This window comes from Rana temporaria, chromosome 1, assembly GCF_905171775.1.
Source record: "Rana temporaria chromosome 1, aRanTem1.1, whole genome shotgun sequence".
Lineage (NCBI taxonomy): Eukaryota > Metazoa > Chordata > Amphibia > Anura > Ranidae > Rana > Rana temporaria.
Window position 1 is genome coordinate 622,770,025 of NC_053489.1, and position 24,624 is coordinate 622,794,648.

The 24,624-nt window shown below is 43.5% G+C and overlaps 1 protein-coding gene across 1 annotated transcript in view; it reads right to left on the reverse strand.

Annotated features, from left to right (window-relative positions):
• Positions 1-118: 118 nt before the first annotated feature.
• The window catches only part of NOP14 (NOP14 nucleolar protein), a 48,925-nt gene continuing 24,419 nt past the window's right edge, over positions 119-24,624 (reverse strand). The window contains exons 12-18 of the mRNA XM_040335338.1: positions 22,507-22,608; positions 22,082-22,235; positions 12,317-12,476; positions 10,626-10,773; positions 7,015-7,136; positions 3,932-4,087; positions 119-504 (exon numbers count right to left, since the gene is read on the reverse strand). Of these exons, the coding sequence (XP_040191272.1) occupies positions 408-504; positions 3,932-4,087; positions 7,015-7,136; positions 10,626-10,773; positions 12,317-12,476; positions 22,082-22,235; positions 22,507-22,608 (939 nt within the window). The 3' untranslated portion in view covers positions 119-407. The remainder of the gene's footprint in view (positions 505-3,931; positions 4,088-7,014; positions 7,137-10,625; positions 10,774-12,316; positions 12,477-22,081; positions 22,236-22,506; positions 22,609-24,624) is intronic.

Here is a 24,624-nt window from a genome sequence, read left to right on the forward strand (position 1 = left end):
CAAACAGATTCAACCTACAGACCCGATCTTGTGTGTAACCCGGGACCGCCTGTATATAGGTATCTGGCACGAGAGTGTGATTATTGTAGGGAAAACAGAAGGAAAAAATACACAAATGTCAGAAGGTGAAACATATGCTTGTAATTGTAATGTATTCCACAAAGTGGAAATCCATATTACGCTTTCTTTCCAGTAATAAGACATTAAAAAAAAGGCTTGATTGAGCAAGTTCACAAGTCAATCATGGCTCCAAGTGTCCACATGCAATATTAAATTTTTACAATATAGAATTCACATCGAACACAGTTTCCATAAAATGGAAAAAAGATAAAAGCTGTCCTCAAAGGACAGGTAGGAGGAAATGTTTTCTGCAGATCCATCCATGTTATGGGCACAGCCGGTCCACGTTATTTCCCCTTCTTTCTTTTCATAGCTTTCCATTCTCCCTCCTGTGTTGACAGACTGTTGAAGAGTTCCTTTACCTTCCTTTTCCTCGATGCATCCCTGACAATTGAAATTGTAGATGTTAGGAGCAATGGCAACAAATAAATAAATTGACAGTTATCCCTAAGCAATAGAGCAGTCACAGGGTCGTCATAAACAAAACATATGCAGAGGTCATCTTTAGAGACAACCAAGCCTCAGAACAATGAGTAGATCCAGAGATACAGGCAACTAAATTCACAGACAGATATTGACTTTTTCTTGTAAAAGTTGAGCTTTGCTTTTGATCTGTGGATCTCCTGATTATATAAATGCGATTTTTACAAAAGGTAACTTCTTTTAATGCATTTCATCATACTAAATGGCCAAGGTTTGGTCACAGGTTTACTTTCATTTGAGCGATTTATAATATAATATTCACACGATTCCTTGAAGCCAGGTCAAGAAAGATGTTGGCAATGCATCTAGACCAGTGTTATCTATGGGTCTGGACCCAAACAGGGTTGTGGACTTGTTTGAGATGCATCACTCCTTGACTGTGTCCAAGTACAAAATCTATCCCAAATAGCAATGTGATTTTTGAATGGAGGAGCAACAGATAAATTAGAGATTCTCACTTAACTACAGAATGTGTTGCATTGTGGGACAATATTAGTAGGAGTTATCTGAATAATGAAAGGGGCAGAAAGGGGCGAGTAAGCAGCACAAGTCTTTCACATTTACAGCTGCTGCCAACTCCTGCAGCACTGAAAGACCACTCTGGTCAGTATTCGGCAACATTCAGGATGAAATGAGGAGTCGGCAACAGCTGTAATCCTAAGGTGAATACCATAGGGTGGGGTGGTGGGGTGCCCGCCCTGCCACTGCAGCAGTGACATGAACAGGAAAATTGGATAGGCTGCCCATTGAAACAAATAGTACAGTCTCTTTATTGAAAAATAATCATAAAAGCACTGGATGGTTAAAGGCAAGGGGAGAGGAAAGACGAGGTTGACACGATTTACGTGCTTTGTCAAAACCACAAAGATGCAAACACAATACACTCTATTATATATGATGAATCACATGACCATTCGGGTGTAGTCAATCAAGTGATTGCACAGGTTGTTCAGAAAAAAGCCTTTGTTTAAAAACAACAAATTAAAGTTAGATAATCAAATTTAAAATGCCAAAAACAAAAGTTCTAAGCAATATAGCATCTATTCCAAGAAAGAAAAAAAAATGAAAACATTTATACCAGTAGAGGAAAGAAAAGATGCACACCATATGACCAAATACAAAAAAAACAACTGATACAAGGGATTGTGAGCAATCAAAAACTATAAAACGAACACATTATAATATGTCCTGTCATGACAAAACGTAGGGAGGCGGCGTTCTGACGTCACCGCACATCTTGTACCCGGATACGGGCTGTGTGTCAAGCTGGCCGGCTTGTTTTTATGCTCCATGTTTGCTGACTATATGCAAGTGCATTTTCAATTGATTTTACCAATTAAAGAAGGTTTTACGCTATGTGAGTTCCTTCTGTTTTTGCATACCCCTGGATGGTTCATCGGGAGTACTTATCTAACGTAATGACACAGTTTATCAGGATTTCAGCGCTGTGGCTTCCTATGGGATACAATCCATCCTCGTCTCTTATCACGCTATATTTGATCTCTTATAATTTGGAGATCAATTCCATCCGGTAAGAGGCTTTTATAACCTTGGTGGAGGACCTTTCCTTTCAAGCACTTTTCTTTTGTGGATTCAGTGTTTCACTCGGGAGATTGTTCATATGAATTTGCCTGTGTGGCGGGACTGATTACCTATTTGAACTTTTCACTCACTTATTATTTATTGATTATTAATTTAGTGCGATCTCTTCCTTTTTTGCATTATTGTCTGTGTGGTATAACAGTTTTTGATCGCTGCTTTTCTATCAAAATAAGCGCAATATTTTTTCTTTACTACATTATAATATTTGCAAACATCCCAAATCCAACCGTGATTGCATTCAGTCATAAAAATGGGTCAAATCCCACTCAAAATGTAAGCCAATGGCAATTCTAGTATTAAGAGAAAATCTCCAAAATACTTCCCGTTTACACAGGATTCTAAATCTGCCCCCCCACCCCCACCTTACTGGGTGTCATCACTTATTCAATGCCCTAAAATTTGCACAAGGAAAGTATCACCATCATGGGCATCAAGCGCCATAAATGTCATTTTTTTTTTTTCTAGATTGTAAATATGGCCGTTTAAACGTTCCCTGAGCCTCCTAGTCATCCACTCATTCAGGAAGGAATGTTAATTGAAGCAGCAGCCTGCGGGACACGGGATACACACCATTCCAAATAAATTATGAGTTTAGCATTTTTTGTGAAACCGCACTAAACTTCAACTTTTAAGCTTAGGTTTAAGGAGAGTTCCAGGCTTGTTATGTTTATTAAAAAAGTCAGCAGCTACAAAAAGTGTGGCTGCTGGCTTTTAAAACAGACACTCACCTGCTCCATGTTCTAGCGCGTTCTCCGCTCCTCTCCGGCCGGTGCCTCCCTTACTAGGGTGGGCACCCGGCCGTGACAGCTTTCGGCTTCATGCCCGGGCACTCACTGCGCATGCGCGAGCGGCGCTCTATGAGTGGTCAGGCAATCACCTGGGACCTGTCACGTGTCCCAGGCGATGGCCTACAGGGAGGGGCCGCCGTAGGCGATATGAAGTATCGCCTAAGCAGTCCCTGGGCAGAAGGAGGAAGTGGGACAGGAAGTCCCACTCCTCCTGAAGCTCCCACTCCCCCCCAACAAAAAAAAAAATACATGCCAAATGTGGCATGTAAGGGGGCAAGTAGTGGTTTAAGCGGAGGTTCCACTTTTGGGTGGAACTCTGCTTTAAATAAATTTTTTTTTTAAATCTGTACACCTTTATTTTAATGAAAGATGTCTCGTGTTGTTGCCGGCAACTGAATCCTGGATAAAATATTTACTGCAGGGATGCCTGTCCTCTTCCGGTCTCTAAATTCCTATCCCAACCTATTCCTCCTTCATTGAGAAAAGTTCTTTCATTGTTTACACTGCTTATAACATGATCTGTGAATGGGGCACAATTAGATCAGTTAGCAAATTATTGAATTAATGAAAGAACTTTTCTCTGGAGGAGAGGGTGTCCCCATCAGACCATCAGTATTGCTGTTCTGCCTAAAGACTGGAAGCCATTAACCACGGCATCACCAGATATTCAAAAGACAGGCATCTCTGCAGTAAAGATTTCTCCTGGACCCAGCTACCTGCACAACATGACACATCCTTTATTACAGGTAAATGATGTGACTAAATCTTTAAGAACCTCTGATCTAGGCAAGACTTTTTTTTTGTTATGTTACTCTGCGTAGCATCCATCCCTACATGCAATGCTTCCTGTACACTGCAGCCAGGGTTACAGGGCCATACATTTCTGAATAATAGAATATATATATATTCTTAGAAGACCTAAGTCTTGGTTCACTCACCTCTCCATGGACTCTGAAAGCTTCACTCTTGCCAAAAACTGATTGTCCCTGCGGATTTCTCGCACAGCTCCTTTAAATTCCCGCTTGTGTTTGTGAATGAGTTTCTTCCGTTCTTGCTCCACCTTATTACAGCCTTGTTTTCTGCCAAATTCCAGCCTGCCCAAAAGAGAAAGAAACATGTAAGATGCCAGCACAGGGACGGACTGTCTGGATAGGTCACATATGGCGTGCACTATCGCTTAGTTAAAGCGGGAGTTCACCCATTTATTAAATTTTTTTTTTTCTTCCCCTAGATTCCTGCTCGTTCGGTCTAGGGGAATCGGCTATTTGTATTAAAATATGAGCAGTACTTACCCGTTTTCGAGCTGCATCTTCTTCCGTCGCTTCCGGGTATGGGTCTTCGGGAGCGGGCGTTCCTTCTTGATTGACAGGCTTCCGAGAGGCTTCCGACGGTCGCATCCATCGCGTCACTCGTAGCCGAAAGAAGCCGAACGTCGGTGCGGCTCTATACTGCGCCTGCGCACCGACGTTCGGCTTCTTTCGGAAAATCGTGACGCGATGGATGCGACCGTCGGAAGCCTCTCGGAAGACTGTCAATCAAGAAGGAACGCCCATTCCCGAAGCCCATACCCGGAAGCGACGGAGAGGATGCATCTCGTAAACGGGTAAGTACTGCACATATTTTAAAACAAATAGCCGATTCCCCTAGAGAAAACGAGCAGGAAGCTATGGGGAAAAAGTGCCCTCTAAGGGTGAACCCCCGCTTTAAAGTTTTCTGTATTAAGCTTTGTACAAGGAAGCTGCTCCCTGGTACTTGGTGCTGAAGCTTTGTATTGTGTGCTCTCTTTAGATTCTCTAGAATGAATTTGTTCTGCAGAGTCCCAGACACAGTGGTCTCCAGTATTTATTTCCAGTGCTCAACCAAAGGAGACCCTCTTGCTGAAGTAAGCATCGGAATGTCTGCCAGATGCAGTACATGAGAGGTGTGTGTGCTTTAAATCCAATGCCTGTGTATCTTCATATGCGCTCTACTAAAAATGAAGGCAACTTATTCTGACACATGGTATATATTGCTAATTTGTTAACAGATTTAAAATCAGCAAAGCATGATATGAAGATAAGAAAAACTTTGACATCACTGCAAAACGGTTAAAATGGTTGAGGCTGTAATTAAGAACTTTACTACTATACTACTACTACTACATTTAATAATGGAGGAGTGGTGAACATGTATTTCTAAAGTGTTGCTTTAAATGCACTACAAAAAAACATAACACAAAAAAAAAAAAAATGTAATAAAAAGTTTCTCTAACTATTTATAGGAGAAAAAAAACACCACAAAAAGAACCCTCTATCACTCTCACAAAAAAATAAAATAAAAAATTAGGCACAGTGTTGTGCAACAGAGTAATTATCAGTCAAACTATCACTGCACTGAAAAATTGTCTGGTAATGAAGGGGTATCACAGGCTGGTTCTCAAGTTAAGCTACTGCAATATTAAATATAGCCACTAGAGCGTAGATAAAAAAAACACCACAAGCCCTAAACTCCTTACACACTATTCAATTTTCTGCAGATTTTTGTCTTCAGATTTACCAAAACCATATAATAGGAGGTCAAACCTTAAGAGTTTCAATTTGTATTCAATCAGGCAGGCCCTTGCACTACATGGTTTTGGTAAATCTGAAGTCAAAAATCGTCAGGAAATCTAACGGTGTGTATGGGGCTTTAGGATTGTGGTGTTTTTGGATCCACGCTCTAGTGCCTAGATTTAATATTGCAATAGTTTAAAGTGGAGTTCCACCCCCCCCCCTAAAAATCTTAAAAAAAAAATTGAAAAAACATTTCTTTATACTCACCTGAAAGGGCGGTTGCTATGCAGAAGTAGCTCTTCTGCCTCTTCCACGGCGGTGGATCTTCTGGCTCGTCTTACGTCGCTGTGTCTTCTTGTGAATGAGCCGCGCTGCCTTCTGAGAACTGTGTGTATCCCAAGAGGCTGCCGCTTATTCACAAAGCGTCATGCGAGTCAGGCATGCGCAGTAGGAAACGGGCAGTGAAGCCGTAAGGCTTCACTACCTGTTTCCCTTAGTAAAGATGGAGGCGCCAGGACCGAGCGATCGTGGTCAGGGGGACCGACATTGCGGGTGACTAGGACTGGTAAGTGTCCTTATTAAAAGTCAGCAACTACACTGAGTAGCTGCTGACTTTAAAAAATAAAAAAAATCGCGGGTGGAATACTGCTTTAACAACTTGAGAACCAGCCTGTATTACCCGTTCATTTACAGACAATTTTTCAGGTGTTTGGACTAAAAATAGCACCTGTAAAGTGCCTGAAAAACGCCTCCCCTGCAGCCCCAGTGAGAGAGCCCAAATGCTTTCACACTGGGGCAGTGCGCTTGCAGGACGTCCTGCAAGCAGCATCTATGGGGTGGTGGAGGAGCAGTATATACTCCTCCACCTTCCTGAACTCTCAGCACTGAAGAAACTGTGCAGTTTATGATGTAACCGTGGTACACAGATCACCCAAAAAGGTACAACGTGGCAATATTTTAATGTATAAAGGAGATTTATAAGCTGTGGGCACTGTGGGTGGGGGATAAACCATTTTCATATTACTGGGTTCAGTAACACTTTAGAGCAGAAATTATAAAAATATAAAAAGCCTACCCGTCAGTGTTTTTTGTGACCGTAGAGACCCTTTTAAACTGCGCATGAGCGGGCCAGCACGCATTTAGGGCGCTGCTCTGTGCAGTGGTGTCACGCTCATGCACATGCATTGAAGTGAAATCATCACAACTTAGCAAATCGGAACTTGGAAGAAAGACCAGGAGAATATGGTAGCAGCCCCTGGCCAGCGGCAGGGCTGGCGGGGATTGTTTGACAGGCAAGTCTGCCATAATACATGAATATGCTTTGTATACTAGCACATTTTGGCATATACCTCCTGGGGCCCATTTATTTAAAAAGAAAAAAAAAAAAAGTGGAGTTTAATTCCGCTTTAATAGCAGACTCGCCCAGATGCTTTTTTCGATCAATGTTCTTTATCCTTTTCCCCATTTTTGACTTTTTTTCCCATACTCACACAGGCATAACTTTTGGTGTGAACATTTTCATCTGGACAGGTGCCTGTTTATCAAACATGAGTGGTTTGTAGGGTTTCTTTCCAAGTCTTTCAATATCATCTACAATATTTTGGCACATATCCTGAAAAAAAAAAAAAAAAAAAGGGTTAATTCATAAAAGTTGCAACCGCCTTAGAGCACAATATGTAATACTAATAAAATATATTATAAATATATGTCTTGTCTGTAATTTGAAACAAAAAAAATAAATAAAATAAAAAAAAACACATTAAAGCGCACCCGTGGTGTAAAAGAAAGCATTATGAGAGGTGGCAACAACATGGTTGATGTGGACCTAGTTAAAGGGGTTGTAAAAGGTAAAGAATGTTTACTGTAATTCCACACAGTAATGCAAGGCTTTCTCCCTGGTGTGGAGAAAGCCTCTTGAGGGGGAAGGGGGCGAGCTGGCAAGTCAGGACACTCTCTACTTTGCAGATAGAGAAAGGAGCTGCGTGTTAGTGGGCGTCCTGACACTCCTGCTCGCCCCCTCAGGCTTTCTCCACACCAGGGAGAAAGCCTCGCATTACGGTGTTGTTAAAGACAGAAGAACAGGAAGTGAGGATTTCTCAGAAGAAATGAGGACATTTAAAAGAAAAATGGAAGGATGAGGGAAGTGAAGGAGGACTGCACTAAGGTAAAGGAAGCTATTTAGGGGATTTTTTTTTATCTTTACAACCCCTTTAATTTCAAATCTAAAAAAATGTAAGTACATTTTGGAGGGGCCCAAATATTATATATATTTTTTTATTATTATTATTATTATTATTATTACACACATACACACACACTTTCATACTTTTGGCTGTGTATGCCACCAGAATAAAATTAAAATTAAACAATCCAAATGAATTTGAAGTGCAGACTTTCAGCTTTAATTCAAGGGGTTGAACATAAATACCAAGTACAAATTTCAAAAACTGCAACCACCTTTTTACACAGTTTCCCCATTTTCAGGGGCTCAAATGTATTTGGACAAATGAATATAATCATAAATAGAATGTTATTTTATATTTTGTTGAGAATCCTTCACTGGCAATGACTGCCTGAAGTCTGGAACCCATGGACCATAACAAAGACGGGGTTTCCCAATTTCTGATTCTTTGCCAGGCTCTAACTGCAGCTGTCTTTAGCTGTTCTTTGTGGGTCTTTCTGCCTTTAGTTTTGGCTTCAGCAAGTGAAATGCATTCTCAATTGGGCCGAGATCAGGTGATTGACTCGGCCATTGCAGAATATTCCACCTCTTTTCCTTCTAAAGCTTCTGGGCTGCTTTTGCAGTGTGTTTTGGATCATTATCCATCTGTATTGTGAAGCACCGGCCAATCAACTTTGCTTCATTTGGCTGAATCTGGGCTGACAGTATATCTCTAAACACTTCAGAATTGATCTCGGCATTTCTGTCTTCTGTCACATCATCAACAAACACCAATGACCCAGCGCCACTGGAAGCCATGCATGCCCATGCCATTACACTTTAAGCTCTACCATGTATTACAGATGACGTGTGCTTTGGATCATGAGCTGTTCCAAGCCTTCTTCACACTTTTTCTTCCTGTCATTCTGGTACAGATTAATCTTGGTTTCATCCATCCAGAGAATGCTTTTCCAGAACTGGTATGGCTATTTTTTTTTGATTTTTTTTTGGCAAATTCTATTCCACTTTTCAGGCTTATAAAAAAGGTTTGCACCTTGTGGTGAATCCTCTTGTATTTGCTCTCGTGAATTCTTCTCTTGATTGTAGACTTTGACAATGATAGACCCACTGCCTGGAGAGTGTGTTTCACTTGTCTGGATGTTGTGAATGGGTTTTTCTTTAACATAGAGAAGATCCTGCAGTCATCCAGCACTGTTGGCTTCCATTGACATCCAGGCCTTTTTATGTTGCAGAGCTCGGCAGGGAGTTCTTTCCTCAGGATGTACCAAACTGTTAATTTGGCCACTCCCAATGTTGCTGCCATCTCTCTGATGGACTTGTTTAATTTGTAAAGCCTTACAGTGGCCTGTTTCACTTGCACGGACAGCTCCTTTGAAAGCATGATGTAGGTTCACAGCAATAGATTCCAAATGCAAATACCACACTTAGAATAAACTCCAGACCTTTTACCTGCTTAATTGATGAAGAAATAACCAACAAATTAAACCTGAGAGCGCGCACTTTCAGTCCATATGCATTCTAGACCTTATAGTTAGAATATGTTTTTAGTAAATATCTGAAAAAAATTGTGCCTGTGTCCAAATATATATGGACCCAACTAGAGGTCGACCGATATGGGTTTTTCTCTGGCCGATGCCGATATTTAGAAATCGCGGCGGCCGATAGCCGATTTATGATGCCGATTTTTTTGGGCCGATATGTTAAGCCGATTTTTCAGGCGCTTTTGGGCTAAACAGTAAAGTTAGCCCATATTTTTATGTCCAAAAGTTTTCATTACCTGTTTTTGTGTATTACACATATATATATATATATATATATATATATATATATATATATATATATATATATATATATATATATATATATATATATATATATATATATATATATATATATATTACACAAAAACAGGTAATGAAAACTTTTGGATGAAAAAAAAAATATGGGCTAACTTTACTGTTTTTTTTTTTTTTTGTTAAAGTATATTTTTTTCCCAAAAAAATGTGTTTGAAAGACCGCTGCGCAAATACCGTGTAACATTAAATATTGCAGCAATCGCTATTTTATTTCCTAGGGTCTCTGCTAAAAAAAAATATATAATGTTTGGGGGTTCCAACTTATTTTCTAGCAGAAAATACAGGATTTTTACTTGTAAGCATCAAGTGTCAAAAAAGATTTAGCCTTTAAATGGTTAAACGGAGAATTCTCCTACACAGTTCAGTTAATTGATAAGTAGCAACATTGTATATCTTTTCTAAAACTTGGCAGGCTGCCCAGGAGAGAGAGAAGGTCTTCTACGGGAAGCTTCAGGCAACTTACATTGACTTCTATTACAGAAGCTTTTTGCAAGTCGCGGTGCTGAAGTTTAAATCTGCATTTTTAAAGCACAAATCGGCCGATGCCGATTAATTTAAAAATGCCAAATATCGGCCGATATATCGGTCGACCTCTAGACCCAACTGTGTGTGCGTGTGTGTCAATCCCAAAGACTAGTGAAAGTGAAACTTAGATGGGAGATTTAAATCCATAAATTACCATATTAATAATGATCAATATATGATCATAGCCAATAAAATGGAGAGATCACCCCTGGCAAAAAATCTTATTAAAATTTTAGGGGTATATGATGATTATTTATGAGCAGGAGATCACTGAACTCCATATGAAATACGTTTGCCATTACATGCATGGACAACAAAAGTGACAACTTCTTTAGTGCCTGTAACACATGATGTGTCAACAGGAATACATAAAGCAGCTTGAAGCAGACTGATGCAACTCAGAAGTAGGTCAGGGACAGATAAAATACCCTCATCAATAAACTGTGAATGATGTCAAAAGAATACAACTGATCACAAATGCAAGCTCCGTTTTCACCTGAAACCATGCTGTATTTACATTGAAAAAAAAAAAATGTACCTGGATCTCCTGTGGATACGTGCTTCGTGGAAGGTGTTTTTGGATAAGCAGGAAAATTGGATTAAAAATCTCATGGAAGGCTGGTAAAGATCCATACATTTTCACACATCTTTTTACCAAGTCTAAGCTCACTGCAACACACGTCAGCCTGTAAGAAAGCAATATAGCCATATTAGTGACAATACTAGAGGTCGACCGATATATCGGCAGGCCGATATATCGGCCGATATTTGGTCGTTTTGGAGAAATCGGCATCGGCCGATTTTTATCCAAATCGGGCCGATATTTTACAATTCCCGCTAGCGATGCCACGGCTCCGGAGCTAGGCCGGAGCTGCGGCCTTTCCTGATGCTGTGACCGCGGCGGCAATCCGCGAATTGCCGCCGCGGTCACAGCATCAGGAAAGGCCGCGGCTTCAGCCTAGCTCCGGAGCCGCGGCCATCTTGGTACACCCAGTGCGGCGTCCCTCCTCTGTTAACGCCCACAGAGGAGGTGGGGCCCGCGCTCGTGGGACACACACCGCTCTGGTGTCTGTACTACGGGGGGCAGGGGGGGGTGTCTATACTGGATGGAGAGGGGGTCTGTACTGAGGGGGGGGTGACACCATTTTTTTTGCACCAGTGCCACCTGCCAGTGCCACTTGCCATCTGCCAGTAACAATACCAGCGCCACCATCCAGTGCCATCCGCCAATGCCACCTGCCAGTGCCAATACCAGTAAGTGCCGCCTTCCATCCAGTGCCACCTGCCAGTGCGATCCAGTGCCACCTATCAGTGCCAACTAAAGCCATAAGTGCCACCTGCCAATGCCAACCAGTGCTTACTATTGCCACCCAGTGCCACCTGCCAGTGCCATCTGCCAATCAGTGCCACCTGCTAGTACCATCTTTCAGTGCCATCCAGTGCAACCTGCCAGTGCAAATAAGTGCCTTCTGCTAGTGCCATCTTCCTTCCAGTGCCAATTAGTGCCATCCAGTGCCACCAATAAAAAATAAAAATCGGCCTAAAATATCGGCCGCAAAAATCGGCATCATATATCGGCCATCAGCCGCCCAGATTTCTAAATATCGGCATCGGCCAGAGAAAAACCCATATCGGTCTACCTCTAGACAATACAGTATATTAAATACGTTGTTTCCACGTATAAAACTATAAAATGCTTGTATAATGGAAGTCACATAAATCACATTTAAAACATATAACCTTTCAGAACTGCATTAGGACCTTAAATATCTTCATGATAACTACAGCAAGTAGAGTTTAATAATAACTATAGCAGCAGACATCTCACATTCCTAAATCCGCTTGTACGAGCAGAGCCTGCACAGCCCTTCTCCTCCCTCCTGCACTCAGCGGGTAGGGTAGGGGGTGGGTATTGGTAGAGGAAGCATGCAGCTAACACATACAGCCTAGAACACAGAGCAGAACATATCTAATCAACAAGGGGTCTTGTGTGCCTTTTGTTAATTAGGAGCAACATCTACTCTATTTATCAAGTTTAGAAAAGTGGTGCACGCATTACGCTTGCCACACCTTTTGGTAATTCCCCCTACGTTTTTTAAATGATTTATTATGTTTATATGATTATTACCAACAAGCTAAACAAATTCTCTTTGCAAATTTGAGCTAGGTATTTTCTTTACACTGCAGTCTGGTACTGGACACAGGAGTATTGATGTACGATATGCTCACCTAAAATGATTGATCTCAGTTTGGTCCTCTGTGTTAAGCCCATTGATTGCGGTCAGTGGCATTTGTGTTTTCTTCCAACACTCAACGTCTTCATCACTATCTGTCAGCAGAAGTTCAGAGGACTTCCCATGGTGTTTAAATGGAGGAACAACTGAGTAACCTGTCAAGATACAGCCAAGTGTGAGACACGACATCAGTATGAGGAAAAACTACTACTTCCTGTGATGTAACACAAACATTTATTGAAATCAGAATTCCGAAAAAAAAAAAAAAAAAAAAAAAAAAAAAAAAAACTTAGGATGAGAGGCTGACAGCTGTTGCGGTTGGACAGAGCATCTAGTGGTAGGAACAATAAAGGCACGACTGCTTGGAATGCAAAAAAAGTGTACCCAAAAGGAACTCAAAAAATAAAACATAAAAAATGTTATATAGACACAGAGCTGTACTGGTAGTATATCTGCTTTATAAACAAAAAAATGACAAAGCTTGAAAAAAATGTGTCTTTCCCTTACTTTGTTATAAAACAGAATAAAAATACCAGGACAGTAGGACAACACCCCAAAGTACCCCTTTAGAAAGTAGACACCCCAAAGTGATTTCATTTATTGCCACAATTTTTGGGAATTGAAATTCTGATATTGAGGGGGTTGAAGCAAAAAACTTGCTAATGGTTTATTAGCCAAACACAGGGAGAGGAGGTGGTGAAGGGGTTAATGTTTAGGATAAGGTATGTGAATGGTTAATATACAGGTCACTAGGGACATTGCATGTACAAGGGAGGAGTGGGCGGTGAAGGGGTTAATAAAAATCCCCCCACCCCGATTCTGCTGCTCCTTTTGCTCTGAAACGAACAAATGATTGCTCATTCATTTGTCCATCATTCTTCTGTATTAAGAGGAAGGGGTGGGCTTTCAGATGTAAACAGTAGTACTGTTTACATTTGTGAACACCGACTGGTCACGCCAATGATATGGTATGAAGCCACTCTGATCGGTTCTGTACACTGTGCCTGTGACCTGAGCCGTCCAATGGTGTAGCTCATGGGCATTAACAGGAGCACTGGCTTGAGTTGGAGTGGCATTAAAAAAACAGTGGCGAGTTGCTCTGAACTGAAGCTTTAGGACAGAAGGCATATTGCCTTGTCTATGCACTGGGTCTGGCTACCCGACTAGTGCCAGTGTGCCTGAGCTTATACACCCAAGGGCCTATTCACACCAGAAACTGCACATAACTGCGTTTTTGACTGCATGCTTAAATGCATTTGAAGCGCAAATGACACACACTTTGCATGCGTTTTGTGCTGCATTGGCAGTGCAGTTGTCAATATGTTTTTGGGTTTAGCTTTTTTGGCATAAAGAGGCATGGTGCAGTGCATTAGATGTGCGTTACCTGTGTTTGCGAGGTGGAAAATGCAGCATGCTCTTTTATTTTATTTTTTAACAGCATAGAACTGCAATGATGTGAACTATTCCCATATGATTACCTTGATTTTGGGCTACGCAGTTGGAGTGCAGTTCAACATGCATCCAAGTGCTCGGTGTGAAAGGGCCCTAAAAGTAGATGATTTGAGAAGGGAGAGGGGCTCAGGCAGTGTACGGGTAAATTGCCCTTCACTGCAAGGTCTGCTTGCACCCGTTTCTTTCCCCTGCATGGACAAAACACAGGATCACATGAACAAAAACCTGAACTGTGAACAAGATGCTACTGCTACTGCCCAAAGGCGTTTTTACAAATCGGCACAGCGTCGCTTTAACAGACAATTGCGCGGTCGTGCGACGTGGCTCCCAAACAAAATTGGCATCCTTTTTTCCCCACAAATAGAGCTTTCTTTTGGTGGTATTTGATCACCTCTGCGGTTTTTATTTTTTGCGCTATAAACAAAAATAGAGCGACAAATTTGAAAAAAATTCAATATTTTTTACTTTTTGCTGTAATAAATATCCCCCAAAAACAAATATAAAAACATTTTTTTTCCTCAGTTTAGGCCGATACGTATTCTTCTACCTATTTCTGGTAAAAAAAAAAAAAAAAAATCGCAATAAGCATTTATCGGTTGGTTTGCGCAAAATTTATAGCGTTTACAAAATAGGGGATAGTTTTATTGCATTTTTATTATTATTTTTTTTTTTACTACTATTGGCGGCGATCAGCAATTTTTTTCGTGACTGCGACATAATGGCGGACACTTCGGACAATTTTGACACATTTTTGGAACCATTGTCATTTTCACAGCAAAAAATGCATTTAAATTGCATTGTTTATTGTGAAAATGACAGTTGCAGTTTGGCAGTTAACCACAGGGGGCGCTGTAGGAGTTAGGGTTCACCTAGTGTGTGTTTACAACTGTAGGGGGGGTGTGGCTGTAGGACTGACGTCATCGATCGAGTCTCCCTATAAAAAGGGATGACTCGATCGATGCAGCCGCCACAGTGAAGAACGGGGAGCGATCGCGACGGAGCGGCTATAAACGAATAGCCACACCGTCGTCCCGGATCGCTCCCCGCGGGAATCCGACCGCCGCATGTAGCGGGGGGGGGGGGGGGGGTCCCGATCGGACCCCCTGACCAGAGGAAAGGCAATGACGTACCTGTACGCCCATTTGCCTGTACGTGCCATTCTGTGGACGTACATATACATGCGGCGGTCGGGAAGTGGTTAAAGGGGTTATAAAGGTTTGTTTTTTATTTTCTAAATAGGTTCCTTTAAAGCGGTGGTTCACCCTCCTTAACAACAGTCTAGCATTAAATTCGGCATAGTAGCGCGAGCTACAGTATGCCTGTCTGTATTTTTTTAATCCCCGTACTCACTGTGCAATTGTATATTGAAGATTCCGACTCCCGCGGGGAATGGGCGTTGAAGATTCCGGGGAATGGGCGTTCCTATGGAGAGGGAGGATGATTGACGGCCGGCTCTGGCACGTCACGCTCCCCGAAGACAGCCGGAGTAGGTCTCGGCTCTTCACAGCGCCTGCGCACAGGCTATGCGCAGGCGCCGTGAAGAGCCAAGCCTATTTCGGCTATTTCCGGAGAGGCGTGACGTGCCAGGGCCGGCCGTCAATCACCTTCCCTCTCCATAGGAACGCCCATTCCCCGGAATCTTCAATATACAATTGCACAGCTCGCGCTACTATGCCGAATTTAATGCTAGAGGAAAAAAAAATATATATATTTTTTTATAGAGGGTGAACCCCCGCTTTAAGCTAGTGCATTGTTGGTTCACTTACCTTTTCCTTCCATTTGCCATCTAAAATGTTTTTTTCTTTGTCTGAATTTCTCACTTCCTGTTCCTCCTCAGTAAGCTGTTCTGGCTGACTAACCCCCAGCCAGATGATGGGGGCAAGTTTACTGAGGAGATACAGGAAGTGAGAAATTCAGACAAATAAAAACAAACATTTAGAAGGGAAATCGAAGGAAAGGTTAAGTGAACCAACAATGCACTAGCTTAAGGCCCCTTTCACACTGGGACGGGAGGTGCGGTGGCGGTAAATAGCGGTGCTATACTGTCGGAATTGCGGCGGTATACGGGCGCTAGCGGTGCGGTTTTAACCCCCGCTATCGGCCAAAACTGGGTTAATACTGCTGGCAATGCGCCTCTGCAGAGGCACATTGCTGGCGGTACTACCACGGTTTCCCATTGCTTTCAGTGGGAAGGAGTGGTAAACACACTGCTCCTTCACCGCTCCAAAGATGCTGCTAACAGGACATATGGAGCGGTCCTGCTAGTACACCGCTCGTGTGAAAGCCCCCAAGCTTTCACATTGAGACTGCAGGGCGGGAGTTTTTCAGGCGGTATTTGGGCACTATTTTTTAGCACTAAAACGCCTGAAAAAGTCCTCAGTGTGAAAGGGGTCTAAAGGAACCTATTTATAAAATAAAAAAACTAACCTTTAAAACCCCTTTAATTGCAGCAGTCAGGTCTCCAGCCTAGCAGGCAAGACTACTACAATATATACATTTTATCTTGGCTTTCACCAATTTTTATAGGGAACCAGCATGTAGAGAAATACATGGTTTGCCATTGCCGGCCTCCCCTTCTGAAAATGCTGTTGACTGGCATTTACAGAAATCCAGTGGTTTTCTAAGTCACTAAAACAAAACAGGTACACAGAGGAGGAGTTCTGACTTCACTTGCTGCATGATTGTTTTGGGTTAGTGTCTCAAAGTATAATAGCCAGGCAACTAGGATTTTCAGAAGGCATTTAGCAATAACAGCCCCATATTTCTCTTTAAATGCTTGCACACTTTCCATGCGCAGACAGAAGGGAATACCCAACACAAAAATAAATATTACACCCTTGCCAAAAAAAAAGTAGCAGAATTATAATCTCCTTGTCCTCTGCCAAGCAGGTAATACTCCCAAAATATCTAACTGAATAAAAATAAGTCCCGATTATTCTGGATGAATAGAGTTAAGCAGTATTACTGGCAGATAAGGAACGCGTCGCCCAGCTCAAATATCTGCAAGCGGATACAAATGTCAGCTGCATTTCTGCAATAAAAGGACCCAACCCACTAGAGAGGCCTTGTGATATTTTCCTTTCTTAATCAGATTTCACTGCATACTGTGAGCTTCCCATGTCCGTTTCTGTCATGGGGGTTGGGGGTGGAGTGGGTACAGAGATTGGGGGTGATACAGGGACTGTTCCCGGAAATCAGGGACATCTGGTCACCCTTACCCACTTCTCTCCATTCCCCCCATCCTTCTTCAGGCCCTCACTCCTCTATGGTGTCTCCTGCCCCTCCACCACAGTGTTTCTGGGTCCCCCTCTCTCCTCTCCCGCCGGCTACTGTGGGGGATGGGTCAGGATGGAGAGCGGTGAAGGAGCCAATTAATATGTTATTTACCGACCCCTTCTTGTCTGAAATGACACCGATCATTCATAACTGAAGTGTAGTAAACTGTGATTACTATGCTTCATTTTATGAATGGACAGGAAGCATTGTGAAGAGTTAATCCGCTCCATTTATTCTGTGCAGTTGAGGTGCAGAGATGGAGATGAAGGTGTCTCCATCTAATTTGTTGGTAAACGTGAACGGGGTAGGAGACTCGTGGTGCGGGGTAGGAGACTCGTGGTGCGGGGTAGGAGACTCGGGGTGCGGGGGTAGGAGACTCGGGGTGCGGGGGTAGGAGACTCGGGGTGCGGGGGTAGGAGACTCGGGGTGCGGGGGTAGGAGGAGCCCCGCGACAAGGGTAGCGTTGGATTTACCCCAGATATCAGCATTATACATTTTTGGATGTTTTCCAGACTTTTGACGATCGGTGTCGACAAAATAAACTTATATATAATATAATCAAGCCTTTTTCTGAGATTTGGTGTTTACAAGTAAAAGTTAGCTCAATTTTTTTTATATTGTAAAAGATAACGTTACGCCGAGTAAATCGATACTCAACGTGGGGTTCACTGAGGGAGAGAGCAGCACGGAGGGGGACACTGAGGGAGAGAGCAGCACGGAGGGGGACACTGAGGGAGAGAGCAGCACGGTGGGGGACACTGAGGGAGAGAGCAGCACGGAGGGGGACACTGAGGGAGAGAGCAGCACGGAGGGGGACACTGAGGGAGAGAGCAGCACGGAGGGGGACACTGAGGGAGAGAGCAGCACGGAGGGGGACACTGAGGGAGAGAGCAGCACGGAGGGGGACACTGAGGGAGAGAGCAGCACGGAGGGGGACACTGAGGGAGAGAGCAGCACGGAGGGGGACACTGAGGGAGAGAGCAGCACGGAGGGGGACACTGAGGGAGAGAGCAGCACGGAGGGGGACACTGAGGGAGAGAGCAGCACGGAGGGGGACACTGAGGGAGAGAGCAGCACGGAGGGGGACACTGAGGGAGAGAGCAGCACGGTGGGGGACACTGAGGGAGAGAGCAGCACGGTGGGGGACACTGAGGGAGAGAGCAGCACGGTGGGGGACACTGAGGGAGAGAGCAGCACGGTGGGGGACACTGAGGGAGAGAGCAGCACGGTGGGGGACACTGAGGGAGAGAGCAGCACGGTGGGGGACACTGAGGGAGAGAGCAGCACGGAGGGGGACACTGAGGGAGAGAGCAGCACGGTGGGGGACACTGAGGGAGAGAGCAGCACGGTGGGGGACACTGAGGGAGAGAGCAGCACGGTGGGGGACACTGAGGGAGAGAGCAGCACGGTGGGGGACACTGAGGGAGAGAGCAGCACGGTGGGGGACACTGAGGGAGAGAGACTGCAGCAAAACGGTGGGGGGCTGGAGGAGGATACGGGACAGTCAGCGGTGATCGTGTGTGGGGGAGTTACAAGCACTGATCACCGCTGATTTTAAAGCAGCTGAAAGCCGCGCGGGGGGGAGAAGCAGAAAAATTACTTTTAAATCTATACAGCGGTGATCGATGCTTGTAACTTCCCCACGCACTGATCGCCGCTGACTGTACAAGTATCGGGTGAAGCATTTGCCCGAGTACAAGTACTCGGGCAAATGCTTGGTATCGGTACTGATACTAGTATCGGGACAACCCTAGTTTTAACCCTTTCTCAGCCGCTAGCGGCCGAATAGCGCCGCTAAATAAGTGGTAAAGCGCCGCTAAAAATGGCGACGCTTTACCGCCACTGCACCTAACACCCCAGTGGGAAAGGGGCCTTGAGGCCTCATGTACACTGCTGCTGCTAAACGGACGTTAAGGAGCAGGTGTCTTTTTTAACTGCCCCTGAACTCTCCTCTATGTATGTTATCTGTCCGTATACACAGGGTTGTTTCTAGGGAATGGAGTTTGGACGCATTTTTTAGAATGCAAAAAAAATTGTTCAGAAGTTTACAGGCATTTCAAGCGCCAAACACGTCGCATTTAGCCGCGTTTCATTGTCAAGCGTTTTTCATTTTTGGGTATTTGGAGAAAAAAAAACGCAAAAAGACGCTAATCGTCGCATATAAACACGGCAAAACTGACATTTTAAACGCCGGTTACTATCTGTCAAGTTAAATCGTTCAGGAGAGGTTATAAAAACGTCCCGTGTACATGAAGCCTTAAGCCTCGTACACACGATCAGATTTTCTGATGGAAATTGTGTGATGGTTATTGCGTGATGGCAGGGTTTTGTCGGACCGTTTTTACGCTCCATCGGAAATGTGTGAAGTCGGATTATCGGATCGTGTGTACAAAAGTCAGTCGGAAAAAAATCCAAAGTACAAACGAGCAGAAAACCACGTCGTTTAACCGACAAAGTTTTGCCGTTTGTATGCAGAACAAGTTCATGGCCAACACTCGTCTGACAAAAATTCCACGGATTTGTCCGATGGAAATCCGATCATGTGTATGAGGCTTTAGACGTGCATATTCCTCCCTGACTCCTTTTGTGATCAATGCTTATTTTATTATTATATTTTTGGCTACTTAATACCTGCTTGATCATTTTCTTCTACTTCGTTATCAGCTAATTATCCTTTTTCAGTGCATGCTCCAGTTTTCTAATGATAGGAAGCTGTGCTTTGAATCTGGGCACACATCCTTGGCATCCCTTATTCACTTAAACTTTGCAGCACTCAGTTACCAGCAAGGATAGAACACCTTTGGGATGAATTAGTGTGGAGACTGCAAGCCAGGCCTTCTCCTCCAACATCAGTGCCTGACCTCACAATAACAATATTGGGATGCGATTAAAGTTCATGCTCTTGTAAAGGCAGGTGACTCAAAACTTTTGACAATATAGTGCAAGTACTAAACAAAACAAATTGACATTAAACAATTTTGCGAAAGATCATACACAGAAGCTGCGGTCGGTGCTCTTGAAACACAAAAAAAGACCTGGCTGTCAAACTGCCCATTTAAACTAAATGAAGTGGGAGTAGTGGTGGAGAAATCCCTTGGAATACAAGGTATGCTCGAGATCTTTGAATAAAGTTTACACCCAAAGTCTGCAGCCAACTAAAGTACAAAGCTGAGCCATACACATTTAAAAAAAAAATAAAAATAAAATAAATGCACTTAAAAGCGGAGTTCCACCCAGAATGGGGAACTTCCGCGGATCGGATTCCCCCCCCCCCCCTCCGGTGCCACATTTGGCACCTTTCAGGGGGGAGTGGATACCCGCCAAATCCAGATATCTGCTCCCACTTCCGTGGAAAGTTCACTGCAGTCTTATGTGGCGATCTAGCTAAAATGCCAGGGAAAAATGGAAGCGACCACCCCCTGCGACTGAGCCGTCAAAAACAGAAAATAGTGCCATGGCTACTGCGGCGGAAGTGGCGCCACTACCCCGGGGACAGAATTGGTCTGGGAACAGTGTCCTTAATCCGGGTACTGTACCCGGAAAATGGGGGACGTCTGGTCAGCCTATTTTAAGGACATGTTAATTATTAGCATTTTCCTGTGTATTCCATTGGGTAACAAAAATAAAAAAGGACATAAGTTAAACTTGGGTGGCTACATTTTAGCGTATGAGAAACAAAAGGTCTTTAACGGCTTGCCGACCAGCCGCCGCAGTTATACAGCGGCAGGTCGGCTCTGCTGGGCGAGATCACGTAGCTATACGTCATCTCTCCCAGCAGCCAATAGGGGCGCGCATGCGCACCGCCCTTGATCCTGGCGCGCGTGCCCGGCGGGCGCAGTTGCCGCCAGGCACCCGCGATCGCTCGTTACAGAGTGAGAACCGGGAGCTCTGTGTGTCAGGGGAGAAATGCCTGACCGTCTGTTCATACAATGTATGAACAGCGATCAGTCATTTCCCCCTGTCAGTCTCACACTAGTCTCTCCCCCAGTCAGTCTCTTCAGTTAGAACACACCCAGGGAACTATTTGGAACCTATTTTGGAACGCTATAACTTTTGCGCAAACCAATCAATAAACGCTTATTGCGATTTTTTTTTTTACGAAAAATATGTAGAATACATATCGGCCTAAACTGAGGGAAAAAAAATGTTTTTTTTTATATATTTTTGGGGGATATTTATTATAGCAAAACAAGTTAAAAATATTCATTTTTTTTGTCAAAATTGTCGCTCTATTTTTGTTTATAACGCAAAAACTAAAAACCGCAGAGGTGATCAAATACCACCAAAAGAAAGCTCTATTTGTGAAAAAAAAAAAAAAAAGATGCCAATTTTGTTTGGGAGCCACGTCGCACGACCGTGCAATTGTCAGTTAAAGCGACGCAGTGCCGAATCGCAAAAAGTGGCCTGGTCTTTGACCAGCAATATGGTCCGGGGGTTAAGTGGTTAAAAAAAAAAAAAAAAAAAAGAGAAGGGTCACCTTCAGCTTTTCAGAACTACAAGGAAGTCTTGTGACTTCTAACAGTGTCTGGTTAAAGCTTGTAGGAGAAGTTTTCATTCTACTCTGACTGTCCTATGAGGCTGCAGGACCCCTGACCCCTCTGTCTGGATGGTGCCGAATGGCCCTGTGCTTATCACATGCACCCTCCCAAGACAAAAAAAAAAAACAGCAGATGGATTGGAGACAGTAAAAGAAGAAAGGGGGGAATCAGAGAAGACAGGATTAAACAGCCTTTTTACACAATGCAGAGGATTAACCCCTTAGGCTCCACACAAGCATGCTTTATTGCATATACAGAATGATTTTACTGTTGCAGGTTTTGTAAGGGGCGGGTAGCCAAGAAGTCCAGAAAAAAAATGCTAAAACCTGAAGCACCTGTTCACAGTGACCAGTCAGGTATAATATTTTAATTCACTGTGAAATTAGACAAGGTTGTTGTGACCAACTGCTTCATTTTCTGTAGATTTATTTTCTCCATTTTGTTATCTTAAGGCTCTAATGTTGTCTTTAACTTTGTTCAGTGTGAGTACATACCAATAGAAGGTCTGCGTGGTGTGGCCAAGTGTAGGACCCCCAGGAGGAAGTTAATGACCTCCGGAACGAACCTCTGTGACAAGGACACGTATTCCAGGAACATAGAGCAGATGAAGAGACCTGCAGCCACATCTTCCAGTAAAGACACAGGACACTGAAAGGAAAGTTACACTTCTTACTAGAGATCTAGTATTTATGAAACGCATAATATTGCCACTCTTGGCATTTTTATTTTTTACACTCTACCTTTTATATATTCATAAAGCAGAAAATTACAGGTATGAACTAGAATGCCAGATTACAGGGAAACCACCCCTTAGCTACAGTAATCAGGTTTTACCTAAAGCAACACCCGTATAGCCATGACGCAGCCAAGTCAGCTGGGAGCATTTGCACAAGAAATACACAACAGAAAGTGCTCTTACCTTAGTCAACAGCTGGCTCATCACAGTGACAGCTGGAGTGATTACAGGGTGCCAGAAATCCGAAGTAGGAAATAAAATTGCAATTATCTTGAAGTAAAGAAGCTATAAGAGAAAAATAGCCACAGTTACCAAGACATCTACCAAAGTACATCCAAGACCCCTTTTACACTGGGTCACTTTGCAGGCGCTAATACGCTAAAAATAGCGCCTGCAAACTGACCCTAAACAGCCGATGATGTGTCTCCAGTGGGAAAGCCCTGAGGGCTTTCCCACTGGAGCGGTGTGCTAGCAGGACGGTAAAAAAAGTCCTGCTCGCCACATCTTTGGAGCGGTGTGTATACCGCTCCCGCCCATTGAACTCAATGGGACACCGCGGCTATACCGCCGGCAATGCGCCTGCAGAGGCGCTTTTTGATGGTTCTTAACCCTTTCTCAGCCACTATCGGGGGGGGGGGGGTAAAACCACCCCGCTAGCGGCCAAATAGTGCAGCGAAATTGGCGGTAAAGCACCGCTAAAAATAGCGGGGCTTTACCGCCGACGCCACCCCTGCCCCAGTGTGAAAGGGGCCCAGGTGCAATCTCCCTGCAGCAACTTTTATAGTGAACATGTCAGATATTTTACACTTTTATAAAAGTAAAAAATGTGTCAAAGAACAGACAACACAAAATGCCTACTAGTTATTTTGTTTAAAAAAAAACAAAAAACGTTCTCTCTGCTCTGTGCCTCTAGTTTACTTCCCCAAACTTTAGAAATAAGCCTAGCTGACTGCTGTGCCCCTGTCCAATGATGGTGCCTTTAGGGCTCACGCACACATGCATTCAGCACCATGCTTTGTGAAAAGCCATTGGTTCACTTTTTGTCCTTGCACTGAGCTGGCATGCCATGTAATGTGAATAGGTATGCATCGGCTGCATGGACCCACCGGCACAGCCGTGTTTGACAGTTACGTAGGGACGGGTGCATGGACTTGGATGCAGAGCCTGTGCAGCTCTTGACAATGCATTAGGCTGAACACCTGTGTGAATGAGACCTTAATAGCCACTGAGCCACGTTCACTTGACAGTGAGGTAACAGATCAGGGAAGTCAGGCCCTTACTAAAGTGAAAAAAATAAAAAGTACTTTTTCCTGTTTAATAAGGACGTAACATTCCTCCCATCTGGGGTGATTGAGGATGACCACCTAAATGGAGAGGCAGGCTAGCATTTAAATTCTCAGGGTGGGTTTCTTGGCTTCTTTTGGGGAAACAGGGTGAAAGAAAGGGAGGACTCCATAACCAGAAGAAGTAGCTCTGTCACCACTGAAAAGCAATAGAGAAGTCAGGTCTGCCCCGACGATGTCACTGAGGACAAGATGCTTAGAGTGGAGTCACATCATGCAATGTCATCGTAGCGGCCATCTTGTTAGTTGGAACAACAGTGGTATTTATGCCAGGCTGGTTTCATCTTTTCTCATGCAAGTGTTCTACTTTTAATTAATAAATGGCGTTATGGAATTTGCTACACTAGGAAATGCTTCCTTTTCTTTTTTGACAATTGTGGGAGTTCTTTGATCTTTTCACTGGATTGGCTTGGAATCTTGAGAGAGTGCTGTTGGGGGGAAAGAAGCTGGTGGACCATCCATACCCGAGGCTCCTTATGCCAACCAAGGATTTAAACTGCCTATTTGACCATTCCTTTGGGAGGGTCAAATCATTATAGTAAGAGCAGTAATTGGGCGATGGCGACGGCGTCTTCCTCTTCTGTACATCATCCCCTGTGCACCTTCAAGCCTTTTGGTGGACTCTTCCCTTCTGAGTTTTATACAATTATTTGCCTGGATAGTATATTGTATGAATGCTTTTGCATTTGTGATATAAGGTACTTTTAGCACTACACTGTTTATGTTAGATTTGTGTTCTATATTCTTTCCTGCAATACTGTGCTAGCAGCTTCTTCAAAAGCTCTTGACTTTTTTGGTGCCCAAGCGACATTATATATTTTGTAATTTTTTGTAAGTCTGCCACATCGTGCAAGTATGCCATGGTTAGGTGCACATTATTGCAAGAGCTCACCCCTTATAGCTGGCTGTTTAATTTTTCTTAGAACTGTTCATACAGTTTGTAATCTTAAAGTGCCAC